Source organism: Manacus candei, unplaced genomic scaffold (genome assembly GCF_025592945.1).
Source record: "Manacus candei isolate 608988 ecotype Guabito, Panama unplaced genomic scaffold, ASM2559294v1 h1tg000014l, whole genome shotgun sequence".
NCBI classification, from domain to species: domain Eukaryota; kingdom Metazoa; phylum Chordata; class Aves; order Passeriformes; family Pipridae; genus Manacus; species Manacus candei.
In genome coordinates, this window is record NW_026138062.1 from 82,471,187 (window position 1) to 82,488,112 (window position 16,926).

General features: G+C 38.9%; 1 protein-coding gene across 3 annotated transcripts in view; it reads left to right on the forward strand.

Annotated features, from left to right (window-relative positions):
• Positions 1-16,926, forward strand: part of EPHA3 (EPH receptor A3) — a 206,089-nt gene that overhangs the window by 178,364 nt on the left and 10,799 nt on the right. For all 3 annotated transcript variants that reach the window (XM_051780236.1, XM_051780235.1, XM_051780237.1), the window contains 3 exons: positions 402-611; positions 8,756-8,905; positions 10,837-11,030. In XM_051780236.1, the coding sequence (XP_051636196.1) occupies positions 402-611; positions 8,756-8,905; positions 10,837-11,030 (554 nt within the window). The remainder of the gene's footprint in view (positions 1-401; positions 612-8,755; positions 8,906-10,836; positions 11,031-16,926) is intronic.

Consider the following 16,926-nt stretch of genomic DNA (forward strand, 5'->3'; position numbering starts at 1 on the left):
AGTCCATCGGGTAAGGCTGGGATTTTCACTGAAAATTCCTATGGCCTTTCAGGGAAGTTGGACATCTGTTTCTCTAATGTCCTGATGCTCCAGTCTCAGGAGCAAACACAACTTAGATTTATGTGCTGCTTTCACACATCTAGGTCCCATCTAGGAAGTTAAAATTCTGATGCCAGCAAGAAGGGGAAAAATGAATTTTTATCTGAATTTCAAATCTGTCCCCTTCCCTCAGCTGCCTGGGAGATTATCCCCCTCAGCTCAACATGCTTGCACATGTGGCATTTAAATCACAACACCTGATCGTGAGCTCTTCACTGGGGAGCTTCCAGGGTCTTCATCAAAAGTTCTGTGTGCGGAGGAACATGAGCAGTCTCTGAAATGACATTTCAAATGTTTTCCAGAAACACGATGCCCAGTTCACAGTCATCCAGCTAGTGGGCATGCTTCGAGGCATCGCATCTGGCATGAAATATTTGTCCGACATGGGTTATGTCCATCGAGATTTAGCTGCTCGTAATATCCTCATCAATAGTAACCTAGTGTGCAAAGTCTCAGATTTTGGTCTCTCTCGTGTGCTGGAAGATGACCCAGAAGCTGCTTACACCACAAGGGTGAGTTCCTGTGTTTCTTTGTCCTTTTAAAATTCTTGTTGGTGGTGACAAAGGCTGAAATGTGATGGAGTCCCTGAGGCTGTGTTGGAGAGGCGAGAGACATTCAATAAACCAGAAGGTCATCACAGCTATTTTTTATTTCATGTCTCAGAGAAGACAGAAGGCAAAAAATGTAATTTCTGTTGGTAGACTACTTTTTTAAAGTATGCAAAATTCTTGGCTCAGCTTCTTCTTCTGGATGTGTAAAGGAGTGAACACCATAATTAAGGCCTAAGCAGGTTTGGCACCCAATAATCTAAAACTTCATGTGTGCTTTAAGCACATTTAGCTGCACTGCTGATTTAATTCTCACACAGTAAAAAAACAACCTACCCATCTAGTTTTTTTGTGTGTGTGTCTTCTAGCGTGATGAGACATATGTGTGATTGGATCATACTGATATCACTGTTCTTCCAGGGTTTATCAGTTCTACCTGCTATTGTACCTCTAACTGAGTAAAAACTTGAGTAAAACAAAAAAATAAATCTTGCTTAACAATGTAATAAGCCTCCTGTACTGTCTCCTTCTTATATCATATATACAAAATGTTACCTGTCTTTTGGAGAGGTAGTGATATCAAGAAGAAGACTTAGCTCTGTTTTATCTTTAGAGAAGCTTTTATCAGATAGGGGACTGTCCACAATGTAGTCTGCTGCTTTTTTCTTTTCTGAATTTTATCCTGTCTGAAAAGCTCCCTGGAAGTTATAGTGTTAGCTTAGGAAAAGTTCAGGAAAGCCACAGTGTATTCTGAATACATTTTTGCTGCACCTCTGGTTTTCATCTGGATAATGCTGCTGGTTTATTGTGGAAGGCTTTAGCTTTGTGTGCATGGATATTACACTGGGATAGCTGATTGTCCCCTTTAATGCTATTGCAAGTGGGTTTTGTTAACTTTAGAAAAAAGGACATTAATATCCAGTATCTTAGTCAAGAATAATTTGCATTGCTCCTGGTAATCATCTCATCTTTACTGTACAAACCAGATTAGAGAGTACCAGCACAATCTTAATGTGGATTTTCTAGGGCTTCCTTCATTCCTGAACACTGACAGGAGCAATCAATTACTGTAGTAGTTTCATTGCTGTGTTCTTCATGACTGAAATAAAATAATCTGTGACAAATGAGTAAAGAAATCCTAGCTGTTTTCTTACACATTATATGTACATACATTTAGAGATAAATATTTATCCATCATACCTTCATAACTTACCAGGCATAAAGACTCTATTCTTTACTTGACTTTTCAGTGTTTTCTTTGACGCCTGATAAGCTTTGTCATGTTGTTGGTAATATGCAACATATAGCACTTTGGAAAAGTGTCTGCAGAGATCTGTCATGGTTAATATAAAGAGGTATTAGTAGGAGAAAGCAGTTTTCATGCCCAGTATAGGTTCAGCATTAATAAGTAAATATTCATGGAATGCAAAAATTCCTCAAGAGAAAATGACCTGTAGTCCAGGCAGAGGCGTATTGTTGTGTCAGATACTTGCCCGTTCTATTCTTAAAAACTCTTGTGGAAGTAGTGGGTGTTACTGTCCCCCAAAGTAAACAATTTTAAGTATAGTATTTTTAGTATTTATCTAGTCACAGATTTAACATCCCTCCCCCAGGATGTACTAAGGCAACTACTCTGTGTCCTGCTACTGCTGCCATGGGCAGTAGATTGATCTCACCCTTAAAACACCTACTTAGATGCATGGAGGATGCTGTTCTCTTCACCCACATCTCTCCATTCTTTTATTTTCGAAACATTTTTTCCCAAACTTGCTGTGCTTGCTGATCTCTTTCAGATTATTTTCAGTTTCACTACATTTTCCTTAAATGCAGTGCCCAAACAGGACACTAATCTGGCCCAGTACCAAGCACAGCATATTTATCTCATGTCATCTATTTCCTAAGCCTACCTGCCTCTTTGCAATTAGATAGTGAAATCAGATGGAAACAACTATTCTGTGAAGTGTAATCATCTGTGTTTAGTAAACTCCATCTGGCATGTACAATGTATGTGCAAACTGCTGCAGGAAGACACACAGGTAATTAAAACCTTCAAATGCAACCTAGTATAAATCTAATTTTCTTCAAAGGTAGTTGCTGTGAATATACCTCTGCTATACCTATTCCTGGCTCTGTGAGAAAAACAAGGCTATTTGCTATTCATTTTTTGACCTAATTTCCTTTGAAGGGAATCTTATGCATGTGTCAAGCATTTCCATGGGGTATGTTTGATCCCCAGCTTAAGCAACTGGGGACCACAAGTGTGAAACAGAGCTTCACTCTACTGGCAGAAAGCTGAGTAGTTCATGTTCCTGCTACTTAGTCATATCACAAAACATGGGACCATTTCCTAGGCTGCTCTTAGTGCATTTTGCAAGCCCTAATTATATGACAAAGCCAAGACAAAAATATTGACACTTTTTAAAACAATGACATCATCCCAAACTATTTCATGCCTTTAAAAATAAAGGATGACAACTACTTCAGAAGATCTTTGAAAAGACAAAAAAAAAATCTAAATTATAGATGTAACTTCAAACATTAAAGAGTTTGTATTATATTGATAGGTACAGATTTTTTTCCTCCCCTCCACCTTTTCCTACTCCTAGTTGTCCATTTACTATCAGTGGTAGTAGGCAAATTTACAGAGTTAGCTGCAATGATGGAGGGTTCATATATTCAGGCTCCTTTTCTACCCCAATTTTCCACCTGTAAATGTCAAAGCCTGAGAGTGATCCCGTTGCTTTAATTCATAATTGCATGTGAGGATTGATCTACCCCCAAAAAGCCCAATCGAGCCCCTCAGGCTTTCAATACACACCACTGACTGGGTGAAATTTTATGTTGTGCTGTTCTCAGAAGCAATGTCTGAAGCTTTGCATAAAGGCAATGAACATGGATCCTTTTATATATCAATACTTTATGTATCCCTTTGTATATCAGTGCATAATCTGTGATATTCATGCTATTGTACGAGAAGTCTGAGGGACAACGCAAAGATCACAAGTGCATATGTGAAATTCAGGAAATCAGAAGTTGTAAGAAACTTTCCTACCTGACAGGGTCATTTTTTACCTCCTGAATTATTGTCACCGACAATACCACAAAAGGCCTTTGGCAGCTTGGGGTCTGCCTGCTTACAGAAGCAAAGCCAGAATGAGAATCAGGCTGACTGACTGTCTGGATTTTTTTTTTTTTACTGAGTCTTTGTGCCTGAGGGGATGTACTGTAATTATCTCCATCCTCCATATCTATTCACTTTTAATTGAAAGGCCAAGATTGTATTAAAATTGTCATTGTCAAATTGATCTGTTTTATCCTTATTATTTTTAGATGTCTGTATGACAAGCGGGTGGACTAATGGCACAGCATGAAGTGGAAGTAAATTTAAGCTATCACACTTGTAGAGAGACTGTAATTATGTCTCCCAAAGACATAATATTTGGGTAATCAGTAGAGGAACTTTGCATAGGTAGCTACATCACTGGTGTTCATGGCATTTCAATGCAAAACACTGTCCAGTTATTACACTTGCATGGATAACTTCTCATCAAATGTAAATCATTTCTAAAAATACTGTGCTTGAATGGCAAGTGTTCCAGTAGCCTGTACCCCCAGCTAACAGTGCCAGAGTGAGGAGGGTACTACAGGGTACACACAAGTTCTTTCTGTTATGCAGAAATTACTGCAGCCAATGCTTGACAGAAATCTGCTGTGCTTTCCCTATATATGCAAACCCACTGTAATACAGTCTGAATGTTTTGAAGGGTGTGACAGGAAAGTAAGCTCCATAAAGTCTCTTGCCTGATAAGCACAAGGGAGAGAAACAGTGCTCTGTTATCATCGACTACTCAAGGAGGAGATAATTTCAAGATAAAACAATCATTAGGAAGGAACTGACAAGTAGCATCAGATAATTTTCAGACATGTGAGAGGGTAAGTCAGACTCGTCTCACTCACCTGGAACTCTTGTTCTGTACCAGCAAGATATCTCCTGAACTATCCTATTTCCTGGCATTATGAATTAATGCCAGGCTTTTACCATCAGGTTTTTCTGCAAAGTTCTTCTGGTTATTGTTAGAATCTATTTTTCTTGATTCTTCTCTCCCCAGGCCTGTGGCTTTGGTGCCTGTGGCAGTCACCCTGTAGCAGATTATAAATCAGAATATTGGAATGGGTTATGAAGTCCTGGAAACAGCTGCCTTGTGCTGGAGTGCCAGACGTGCTAGAAATAAATCGAGGACTTCATTGGCTTTAGATGAATTATGTTGACTAGGCAGATAATGCAGGAATCACAGCTCCATCTACAGAAGATAAAACTTCGGGTTACTGCTGGCTCACTGATTTCAAAGCCTGAGAGAGGTTCTCTGACCTAGACTGCCTGGGTTTCTGAGCTGCAGTAACAAACTCCTACAATTTCTAATACTAAAGCCTTCTTTCTACTCAAATTCAGGCAGCTTAGTTGGCTTCGTGATAAGCACGGCCTTAAAGGGAGACTATGACAAAAAAAATGTATACAACCTGTACTTATCTTCAGAAAATAATCACTAGATAAATTACAAGTATTAGCAGGTGTCATGATAGTAATTTAAATATTAGGAGACTGGGAAAAAGAGGAATAAAAAAATAAGAGACAAGGAAAGAAACACATTTGGGAGCCTAGTTTTTCCAGCTCCAACTCTCTGGTCTAGGAGAAAGTGTTTGGTTTTATTTATGTGAAGGTAAATTATGTAAGATATCTTTTATATTGGTAAAGGATATTACAAAGAATATACTGAATATATAGCAGAAAAATGGAAATGTTATATTTGTTCAAAGGAGTTGAGTATTTCTCAAAAATAGGGGAGAGATGCAAAGGCATTGTCTAATGCTGAATGATCATAGGTTTTGATTTTAAAGTAGAGTATATGAAATGCAGCAAGCACTACAATTTTCAAAGGAAACAGCAGTAGAAAATCATGCATTTAGTTTGATAAAACTCTTCAGATCTTCTGCATATATTGATATTTGGACATCTGCTAAAACATGAATGTTGCATAATCCTTTGGGGGCAATTTTTTTTTTTGTTAAAATGCTTATTTGTCTAAAAAGTATTTATCAGACTTTTTTATTGTTGTTTTTAAATTATTGAAAAATAACCAAATATAAGATTGACATTTTTATGATAAATTTGAGAGCAGAATAGCAAAATAAAAGTTTTATACTCTACTCAGTGGCAGTTGATTTTTTTTAACTACATTTTAATACTCTTTTAATTTTTGTCTTGTTTATGGAAATGCTACATGTATCTGTTTGTATAGGATTACAGCTGAGACCTAGCACAGAAAATTTGAAAGCCACTGACTCCTTGTAATGGAATCTGGGGTTGATGTACTTTCCTTTTTCACCAAAGCTAAGCCAGAAGAACTTGGTTTCATTGAGTTGGTAATCTTTCTGCAATAAAGCAGACCCAAAATGTTAGGAGACTAATTAATGTCATTTTTTTGTAAATGTGTTTCTCCAATTGCATAAATGACTTTTTACATAAGATTACAAAGGTAAAGCCCTTTTATCAAATATGATATTTTCTGCCCTTGTCTAAAGCTCTCATATTCTAACCCTGAGCACATTTTTGTGTGTGGTATCTGGCAATTATTTCTCTAGGGTTATGCAAGAAGGGCTTCATTTTTGTATCTTAACATGAAATTTAAAAAGTGAGCCTGAAGCCACCCATGGAAACTCAGTTTTTTGAGGAGCAATATTCTGAAAACTCCAAACTCAAGGCACCTTGGCCTGGCAGATGTGGTGGGGTTTTTGTGTCAATTTAGGATATGGCATCCCCCTAGAACTGACATTAATTATTGGAAATCAGAGTTCACTATTAGTATGTGTAGAAAAAAGGTTGAAAAAGAGCTACTGGTGTCTTTATCAGCCCAACATCTAAAACTGTAAGAGGATTTGTTGTGAAAACACTAGGATACAGGAGAGCTTCCCTTGTTTCTTGATTGTCCCTTGGACTCACTGAGGGACCCTTGGACATTTGTAAAGCAGGTATAATATTTCTTATTAATACAGTCATTTTTATGTTCTTGGTAATGTTCTGGAGCAGCACTGAAAATGGTGAATAAATTTATAATGAATAGAAAATACAATGTACTTTTTGTGACTAAAGAACATCATCTAATAGCTCTTCATCTGGCTTCAGTGATAAAATGGTGGTTTCAAATACTGACATTTATCTTCTCTGTGCTATTTGTTGGTCCACAAGTTCATGTCTCAATTCAGTGTTTACCAAATTTTAAGGGTTGAGTGTGAAATAAAGGTTTTCCTTTTGGTAGGGAGCCTGATAAATAGAATGGTATCCACAAAAACTGTATGCCAAGATAATTCCCTCCCTGACCTTTGCCAAGCCTCTAAGACATATATAGTGACATTTTGGGGGTCTAAATTGTGACCTGAGTCAGGCCTGCCTGTGTTGCTTATACTTAATTTAATTTGGGCAATATTAGCCATGAAAATGAAGATGCTTAGGCTTCAGTGTATTTAGATTGCATTTAGGTTTCTAATTAACACTAACAATGTCTGCATTGCTGTTCTTAACCAAGCTAGTCCATATAAAGCTGGTGAGTGTATGGCTATCCTCAGTGCAGGTACACTTTATGGGAGTGTGGGCAAAGCATTAATATATTTAAATCTTTTTTTCTTGCTGGTTACTCAGTGAAAATTTGAGCACTCCCTTCCCACACAGGTTATTGTGAGGATAGGTGTATGACTGTGGTATAATGGGGCTTGGAGAGGTACTGCAATAGCTAGTCTAGTGTGAAATCTTCAGAATATATTCTGTACTTTTTGTGTACCCCTAGAGCTGGAAACAACTTTAAACTCTTCCAGTTCTCTGTATTCAGATATATTCACTCCAGAATTTTCAGTCACAAGTTTTGCACCGCTATCTTTTAGAATCCAATTTTCTCATGTCTGACTCACAAATCAGTAGTGAAAACCTCTACAAAAGCTGGCACCATTGGAAATTGTCTCTTTCCTCTAATTTTCATGTTCCAGAAACTCAGCCTGAGGTTGCTTGTGTACATTTTACTAATTTAACCTATGGCACCAAGTGGTGGCCATAACCAGGGAGAGATGTTCCCCCAAGTGCAGTGTTAATTGTACTGGTACCTTCAATTCTCTTCTTACATCATTTAATGATGGCTTGCTTCTCTTATGACTGTAAAAAGTGATCAAAGCCACTTCCTCAGGTGACATTTTTGCCCTCTTGTCTCTGCACAGATGACCCCATCCAAACCTGTCTTCCCATGACTGTCTCAGGCACCTTTGGAACAGGAAATTTGTGCCTGTGGTCACAGTGGCTGCCTTGTGCAATTGTAGGCTTGGCATTAGTGAAACAGAGCAACACCATGGCCCCTCATTTTCCTTGAATGTCCCAGAAAACACGGGGTGAAAACACAGTGAAACTAAGCAGGTTCCACACCCACAGGGAATTCCCTTGGATGCCTTACTGGCAGCCAAATCCAGCCCTCTTGTGCTTGCAAGAGGACCTGGGTTATAAACAAGGACCACATACTGGTTTTTCAGTCTTTAATCTTGTATGACTGTAGTGCCAGTTTACAAACATTTTAGAACTTAAAACCAACCATACTTAGCTAACCATTTACTCTTACCTGTGCATATTAAGCTACCCATTTATATATATGTAAGTGCATAATGATAATAGGGCCCCTGGTGGTCTGGTGGTCAGGATGTGGTGCTCTCACCGCCGCGACCCGGGTTCCATTCCCGGTCAGGGAAACTGCCCCGGGCAATGGAGCTGGTCAGCCCTGTAAGGCCATCCATCAAACAAACCCACGTCCTGAGCACCTCACTGCCACTGTCCGAGCTCGCTCGGCCCCGGCAGATGAACCTCAGGATGAAAGGGTGGGCTCAGTTCAGCGCACACTGGGTCTCACCTAAACAATCCACTGCGCGGGCTCGGAGGGTTAATGACCTTCCCAAATCTTCACTCGTGAAGACTGGCCATACTATAATGATAACTGAGAATCTCAGAGGTAAAATAATCAATCACGCAAAATCATATTCATGGCAGTGCTGTAGATTATTTTATTTTGTTCTGCTTCCAGGGGGGCAAGATTCCCATCCGATGGACATCCCCAGAAGCCATTGCCTATCGGAAGTTCACGTCAGCCAGTGATGCCTGGAGCTATGGGATTGTTCTCTGGGAGGTGATGTCTTATGGAGAGAGACCATACTGGGAGATGTCCAACCAAGATGTAAGTCTGTTGTTATCTGAGTGATGTTCTCAAATAAAGAATCAAGCTGTGAAGGGAAGCGAAGCATAATGAAACCAGGTGGCTCTGAGGTTTTGATTGAATAAGATTTGGAGATGAAAATCTCCACTCCCTGGTCAACTAGAAGTTCATTAGAACTTAACAAAGAGCCACCATCTTTATAGCAGGGTATTTTGGAGCTCTGATAGAGAATTTTATCACATTGGTGATTTTCTGTAGGATGATTCAAAGAATTCCACTGCAATGAGGTCATTACCTTTTACATTCCTTAGTTTATTGTTAGAAAGCCCTCCTAAATTTCTGTTGATCACCTTTGGTTCCACTCATATAATATGCTGGAGAAGTTTTCTGTAAATGTCAAATACACAGAATAAATTGCTCTTGGCACTTGTGAAAAAGAGAAGCAAAGCATTTCTACTAAGAGTTTAATGAAACCAAAATGCTTCTGGAAATAATCAATGGATAAAAAAGAGTAAAGTGATCTGATTAGATGACTTCCAATACAGGCTTCTTTGTTACATTAGTAAAACTGTCCAACCCTGCAATCCAAATGATTAATGGATCTCTCCCAGTATTTTTTAAAGAAGCATAACATTTCCCCAAATAAGATTTTTAGTATATCTATTTTTGATTCTTTTTCTGTTGCTTTATTAATTTTAAATTTATTCCACGGGAGTAACTTATGAACCAAATTTTCTGAAGTGCAGTCATTAATACAAATAGATTCTCCAGGGAGCTGATATATATTGTTACTAGCCCTAAATTTAAAAAAAAAAAAAAAAAGTCCATAACAGTTGTAGTCAGACATTTTCTGTAGTACTTTATATTAAACAAGGAAAAAGAGAAGAAAACTTTCTTTCAAATGAATGCACCTCTGGAATCCAGGTCTCTGCACAAAACAATGTGTTTCTATTAATTGGTCCTGAACATTTTCTCTACTGTTTGTGGAGATTAATGTATCCTGTTACATGGGCTGACATACCACTGGAATGCCTTTAAGAATATCACAATAAAATCAGAAACAGAAGGATTAACCTATTTATGTACCTCTCCTTCATGGCTGCTTAAACCATAAACTGTTTTCCTATCCCTGTTCTGACTCAGAATAGTTTGTCCTGCTTTTCAGTTAACTGATCCAGATAGAAACGAAAGATTAACAGAATATGTCATTTTCTAGTTTGAATCCATTGGGGTAGGCCTGATCAAGAGGTGTTAGATTCTAGTGAAAGAAGCTTCTGAACAGTGTAAATTCTAAACTAGTCTTTTGTGTGTATGTGTCAATTTTTAAAAATTATAGACAATCTAGACAAATTTTATCAGTCTGGGAAAATGATACAAGAATTGGGCTGGCACTGCCTAGTAGCACATGCATAGTTTTCCTTCAGGTAAGTTTTATTGATATTTTCTGGCCCTGTGAGATCATCCCCAAGAACTTCTGTCTATCGGTTCAGGATGTCCCCTGAGAGGGTAGGTTGATTTTCTGCAGGGTAGGTTGTTCATTCTGTTGGTGTTTTGGGTGCACTGTCCACTGGAGAATGTGGGAAGTGTGTGCTGCTAAGGGTCATCAGTGGAGAGAAATTCAAGACCTTTTGAAGTTTGGCATACTTAAGCAAGGACCCACTAACTGCAGCTTTTGTTTATGGATTTAGTTCAACTGAGTGTGAGTTTTGGAGATCCTTTCTACACACTCACCTTCCTCAAAGTCACACACTGTATCTTAACTCCCCTTCCTCTATGTCTAATCTGCTGCCTGGTTTACTTTGCAGATAAACGAGAGGCATTGCAAGACGAGACAATTAGTGAATAAACACATTTGTTTAAACACAGAATGTCCACGTTAATGCTCACAGAACTGATAAAAACAAGTCGGTGTAAGTGCCTTTAAGTTCTCAAAAACTTTTCTCCTTGTGCAGGTGATTAAGGCTGTGGATGAAGGGTACCGCCTGCCACCTCCCATGGACTGCCCAGCTGCCTTGTATCAGCTTATGCTGGACTGCTGGCAGAAAGACAGGAACAACAGACCCAAGTTTGAGCAGATTGTCAGCATCCTGGACAAGCTGATCCGTAATCCCAGCAGTCTGAAAATAATCACCAATGCGGCGGCAAGGTGACACATTACATCTTACATTGCACATACATAAACGTCTTTGACTTCTTCATTTTCCATAATTAGACTTTGTCCACTTTGTTTGCTGCCTCTTCAACTTTAAACTGTAGCTGTTTGTAATCTTGAAGGCTACAGTGCTTCCTGTCTGTTCCTTTGAGAGAAGGATTTGATGTTGTTATCGTTTTTATTATTGCTGTTATTTTTATTAAATATTTGCTGTTGTTTATCCAATTTGTGAAAAGCTTTTATGCTAGAGATATGGAACCCATAGTAAGATTGGGCAGAGTTTTTTGAGAAAAATAGAGATGGCAGATTTGGCCATCATGGGATCTTCCTTTTCCTTCTGACCTTTCGTGGTGTTTTAAATGCTTTTAGTATTTCATAGGTTACAGCTGGCCATGTTCCTAAGTAACTTTCTTAGTTGGGTCCAAATACACTTTTATGCTTTTCTCTGACAAGTCACCTTAACTTTAATCACATTAATAATCTTTTTGCTTTCAGTAGGACTCACAGACATAAAAATGAACTTACTTTCCCTGCTAGATCAGTGTGTTAACAAGGAATTAACTTTCAACCCGTGCAGTATTCCTAATTGCATTAAAAACATTCATTTTTAATCCTGTTTTTTCAACACACTCTGGAACTTCACTCCAATGAGATAATAATTATCTCATTGAGAGCAAGCAGCTGAAGAGTGCGTTTGCACCTAAGGGCATAACGAGGATGTGGTGAAAGAGGAGCTTTAGTTAAGTAGGGTTAAAGTGAGTTGCTTTATAAAATGTGCAAAATGTCATACTCTCACTGAATGATGTAAAAGATGTAAAATTGCCTCCTTTTCCCTGCCCCCTGGCTTTGTGTTGCAGCCTGAGCTGGAGATTGACGATTATAATTACCTCCTTCTGCCACTCCAGAGATGAGAAAAAATATATACTGAGAGAATATGGCTTGCACACTACTTGTGTTTCAATAATTTGTTTGATGAGCCTTTAACACATAGTAAACCAACATACTTATAGAAGCAATTATTTCTGTTACCTGGCAGGTAACGCAACACATTTTGGGGATAACAACCAAACTGTTTAAACACCATCTTCTCAGTCAAGTACATTTCTTCCAAGTATCTTGGCAAATGATTGGTACAAATATTTATTTTATAGGGATATACTGCAGCATTCTGCTGAATAGGGGGGTTGGGAATCGTAACTATCTTGTTTTGGTTTGGAGATTTGATTGCAAAAACCCGTGCTGCATATTTAGTGTTCCAAACAGAAGCAAAATATTCCCTGTTTACTGTTCTTCCAGTTACAGATTTGAACCACAGCAGAGCTGAAAACAATGTTGAACCATAGTTTCCATTTACCTTGTTCATAGCCAGGAAAAGCTGATATCCTCTAGTGGAGACCAAATTCAGTCTGAGCGCTGTTTGCACCTGCTGGGGTCTGTGCAGGAGCTCCACAGTGTGATATTGTTCTCTCCTGCCTCTGTCTCACCCTCTTTGCTCCTATTTCATTATGTTCTTTATTGGCACAGCTCGCAGAGGCTCCACATCCATAACACAATGCCATGGTCTCTGCTCATGGCCCAGAATGGGGAAGGAAGGAGGCTGCTGACATGGCAGGGAACTTCTCACAGCTGCTTTAGCTGAGCTCTCAGTGAAGTGCTCCTTGTGGCAGACTGTTGCTTTCACCTTGATATGGAGCACATTTCTGAGGAGGGGAGCGTCAAAGGGGATTTTTATTCCTTCCTTCCGACTGCCTTTCCACTGTAACATCCCTTCACATTCCCAAGCAGTGCAGTCTCCCTTTCTGCAGCTCCTCACTCCCTGGCGGCAGACAGGGGACTGTGGGGTGCAGGTCGTGCTGCCCCTCTAGGAAGGACTTTACTGCAGTTCAGGGAACGTGTGGTCCATGACCTCTCCATCTCACTCTTGCCCTGTCAGTGTCTGCAGGTCAACCTAGGCTATCCTTAAATACAATCACAAATGACAAATGAGGAGTGCTGGGCAGTCCTATGCACATTTGGATCACAACCATTGTCGCAATAGACTAATCTCAAACTTCAGACATGGCTGAGAAGCTGCATCCAGCTCTACACCCCATCCATGTCCTGCAGAAAGCCACAGCTGGCAGGGAACATGCCCTCCTTCTGCAGCAGGAGCCAGTGGTGCTGCTGGCCAGGGACTGAGCACTGGAGGTTCAGCACCACTTTTTGACAGGCTGACAGAGAAAAATGAAGAAGAAAAATGAGAAGCCAGACTTAAAATGGGTTTGGGTCTTGCTGTAGCCTTGGGTACAGAAATATGTAACTGATACCAAAGGGTGGCGAGTCAGGGCAGCTCCTCGAGAAGGAGACATAGTGGGATTCTTGCCAATACTCTTCTGCTGTCAGCAACCAGAGAGGGACAGGCATCACTGCAGGGGTAAAGCACTCAGTGACTCAGCCCCCAGGGCTCAGGGGATTGCACCAGCTCAAATGGCTGCTCTCAGTTGTTATTTGAGGCTGTAGCACTCCCGTAGCACCTCTCCTCCTACCCAGAATAAGCAATTAATCTAAATTATAGGGGTCCCAGCTCTCTTTTACCCATGTCTGTGGTGCTACTGGAGGAATGCTAGAGCTTTATGCCCACCATATGCTTGTAGGTGTTCAGAATGTATTTGGTCAAGGAAAATGTTTAACCTGACGTCTGTTGCAGATGCAAAACCTGTGTCTTCTTACAGATTTTAGAGCTCATGTTTGTTTAAAATACAGCACTGTTGTATCCTATTAAAAAACATATTGCCAGAGGTGCATAGGATATCCCTGTCCTCTGGGTAGGTTACTGTTAACTGACCTCAGCTGAAGGATGTGCTTGACTGTACATCTGATTCCAGGGCACAGCCCAGGCATGTCTTACACTAATACCTCACAGGAATAGAGGAGAGGAGTCAGAGCCTTCAATTCTCTATTTCCTTTTCAGTCTTTTCAGTTTTCTATCCCTTCAGGCCACTCCATAGCATCTAATAATTTCTTGATACCCGAGGGGATGTTTTTTATCCTTATTGATCATCACTTTGCAGACTGTTCTATGTGCTTTTGAACCTTACTTTGACAAAAGGGTTTTTTTAGCCTCAACATAGCAAACGTTTCATAATACCTTTCCTAGTGTTGTGTTTCATCTCAAATTCACATGAAAATTCCTTATTTTTATTCCTTGTAAAGTACAGAGTATGGCTGATTTCTTTCTTGCCTGTCAAAATTCACTTTTTAATCAGGTGGCCACCTTGAGCTCTTTCTAACAAGACCGTGGGCACATGGGTGTTTTGTGTCCCTCAGGCTGCCTGGAGTTCACCAGCTCTGTAAGGGACAGTAGGAACAGAACTGAGGAAAAATCCTGCGGTTTTCTAAAGCACAGTCTCATGATATTTTTGTTTGATTTATGTCTTGCTGTTCTTTCCTGTTTTCTGAACATGATGTTCGTTTTTCTAACAGAGTCCTTGGACATCTTTAGGGTGGAAGTGAGTTCATAATTCTTCCAGTTTTGATCCGGTTCATTATTTTTCTTCTCAAGCTTATTTTTTTTTTAGTCCACTGTGCATTACTTCACATTTGTGAGCATTTCTTACAGATACAAAGCAGATGGAAAGTTTTTTTAACTCAAGCTGGAGAGTCAGAATCACTCCACCCACCTGCTGGCAAGTTGGTGAGGCTATGGTCTGAAAGGGCTTGTTAGCTGTTGTTTCATTTGTGTGGGGAAAAAATGTAACTTGAGTCATGCAACTGGAAATACTTTGTGTACAAATCTTAAATGGACTCATGAAATTTTATTTTTCATACTTTTTTCTTTCTTTTCTCTTTCATACTTTTTTACTTATATTTCTGATATAAATATATATGTGATGGCTCTCAAGAGTTACAATGTATATTATAATTTTATGTATATCAATCTTATATGGCAATTAAAAAAAAATTAAAACATAGTGTCTGATTACCAGTATATTTAAAGCATTTCTGTACCCCAAAATGAATTAAGCTGTCAGAAGATAATGTGGTCTTGAGGTATAAGGGTAGTGATACAGAATTCAGGCAACTCAAATGCTGTGGCAGCTTTCCTTTAGTTTCTGTGTGTGTTCACATCTGTCATGTCAGTGGGATTGAAGGCATTTAGTCTTCATGAACCCCACTATAAAACAGCAATAGCCCAGTTAATGCACAGCCTCTGCCAACAAAAAGCATTTGAAAAAAACCCTGAAAATTGTTTCTAATTCCAGCATGTGACTCTTAGAAATTCTGAATTTCTACCAGGCCTCTGATTGATTGCAAAACTGACACAGAATCTGCACAAAAAAAAACCTCAACCTGCTCCTGTATTTGCTCTTGTTTCCATATAAGCTTTTGGTAAAGTGAAAGTCAGTGTCAAGTATTGCTGCTGTTGTTTCTTTAAACTGCAAACACATATTTAGGAGAAGAGGAAAGAATTATATTGCCAAAAAGGGGGGAAAAGCACCTGAGAATTCAGGATATTTCTCTATTAAGTGTCTTTTTGTTTATTTCTAGCTGTATTAATAGTTATGTCTAAATGCAGAATTGCAAGACTTTGTCTCATATATCAAATGCAGAAAAGAAACAGCTGATAGTCTTCTGTGTAAAAAAAGATCATCATTTTTACAAGTTGCTCAGAGTTAACAGCTGGAGATTTCGTTACTTTCTTTGGATTTTCATGGAAAATGCTGCTCATTTCACATTGCAGATTGAGGATTTCAGAGGCAGGAGATTTTAATGGGGCATTTATCATTCAGTTCTTTATTCTCAGTTCATATCTGAGCCCAAGTATCTGACATGCAATGTCATTGACACATCTTACTGCTTATGTGGAGTTCTGTAAAATCATCTGATGCTTTTTGTCCACTTATCAATAAGCTATAGGTAGTGTCACTTCAAATTTTGTGAACAGTTCTCAGTTTGGAAACACAAGTATGAGTCGTTCTGCAAAATCTGTTGGACCTCATTTTATTCTGGAAAATGTCAAAACTTCATCTGTTTCAAAGGCAGCTTCCTTACTGGGGCTTTTAAAAATGATTATTTTGTTTAGCTAACTTCTCTATCTCTCTGGAAATTTAAATTACCTTTCTCACAGGAGAATTAATTAGCAAGTTTGCCACAAATCTTTGAAGATGAAGGTGTTACAGGCTAACCAGGAGTTGTTAATAGGATTCAACATCTGTTTCTCCTGGCATGGAGCTGCCTTTCGTATGAAATCCATGGAAAAGACTTGTTCAGTAAAGGCAGAAAGCTTCAGTAAGTCATTTGATTCCATTGAATCAACCAGCCAAACTGCTATCCAGTCAGTCTTTAGGTTTAACATGCTTTCAGAGCATTAAAAATCTGATTCCTGTGTTCCTAAGTTTAGAAACTTCTGAAGCAAAGTTTAATTTGTTGTGTGTTGCAAAATGTAGGATTTATGAACAGACATACAAATGAAAAAACTGATTAAAAATAGGGAAATCAACCCAGATTTTTATAGAAATAATGCTGCTTATAAAAAAAAAAAATTTAGGATTACATTTATGCTAATTTCAAAGTGGAGATTATGATGGATGTTAACTATGCACCTTTTCTATGCATAGAACTGAAATAAAATTTAACCCCAAATTTCTTCTTTTACCAGAATGAGGTACCTTAACAAGTTCAGTGGGGTTATTCTTGATTTACAATAATGAATATGCAGCTTGATCTTACTCTTCGTGTTTGTGACAGTTGAAGTACATGGATAAAAACTCTTAAGATTTTATTGAGGACTCAGGAACTGAAGCTTATAAAATGTGTAGTTGCCTCCTTAAACTTCGATCAGAGGCCTAAAACTGTATATCCCATACTGTTATTCAAATTTCACATCTTCCATTCATTTCCAAGTTCCAGT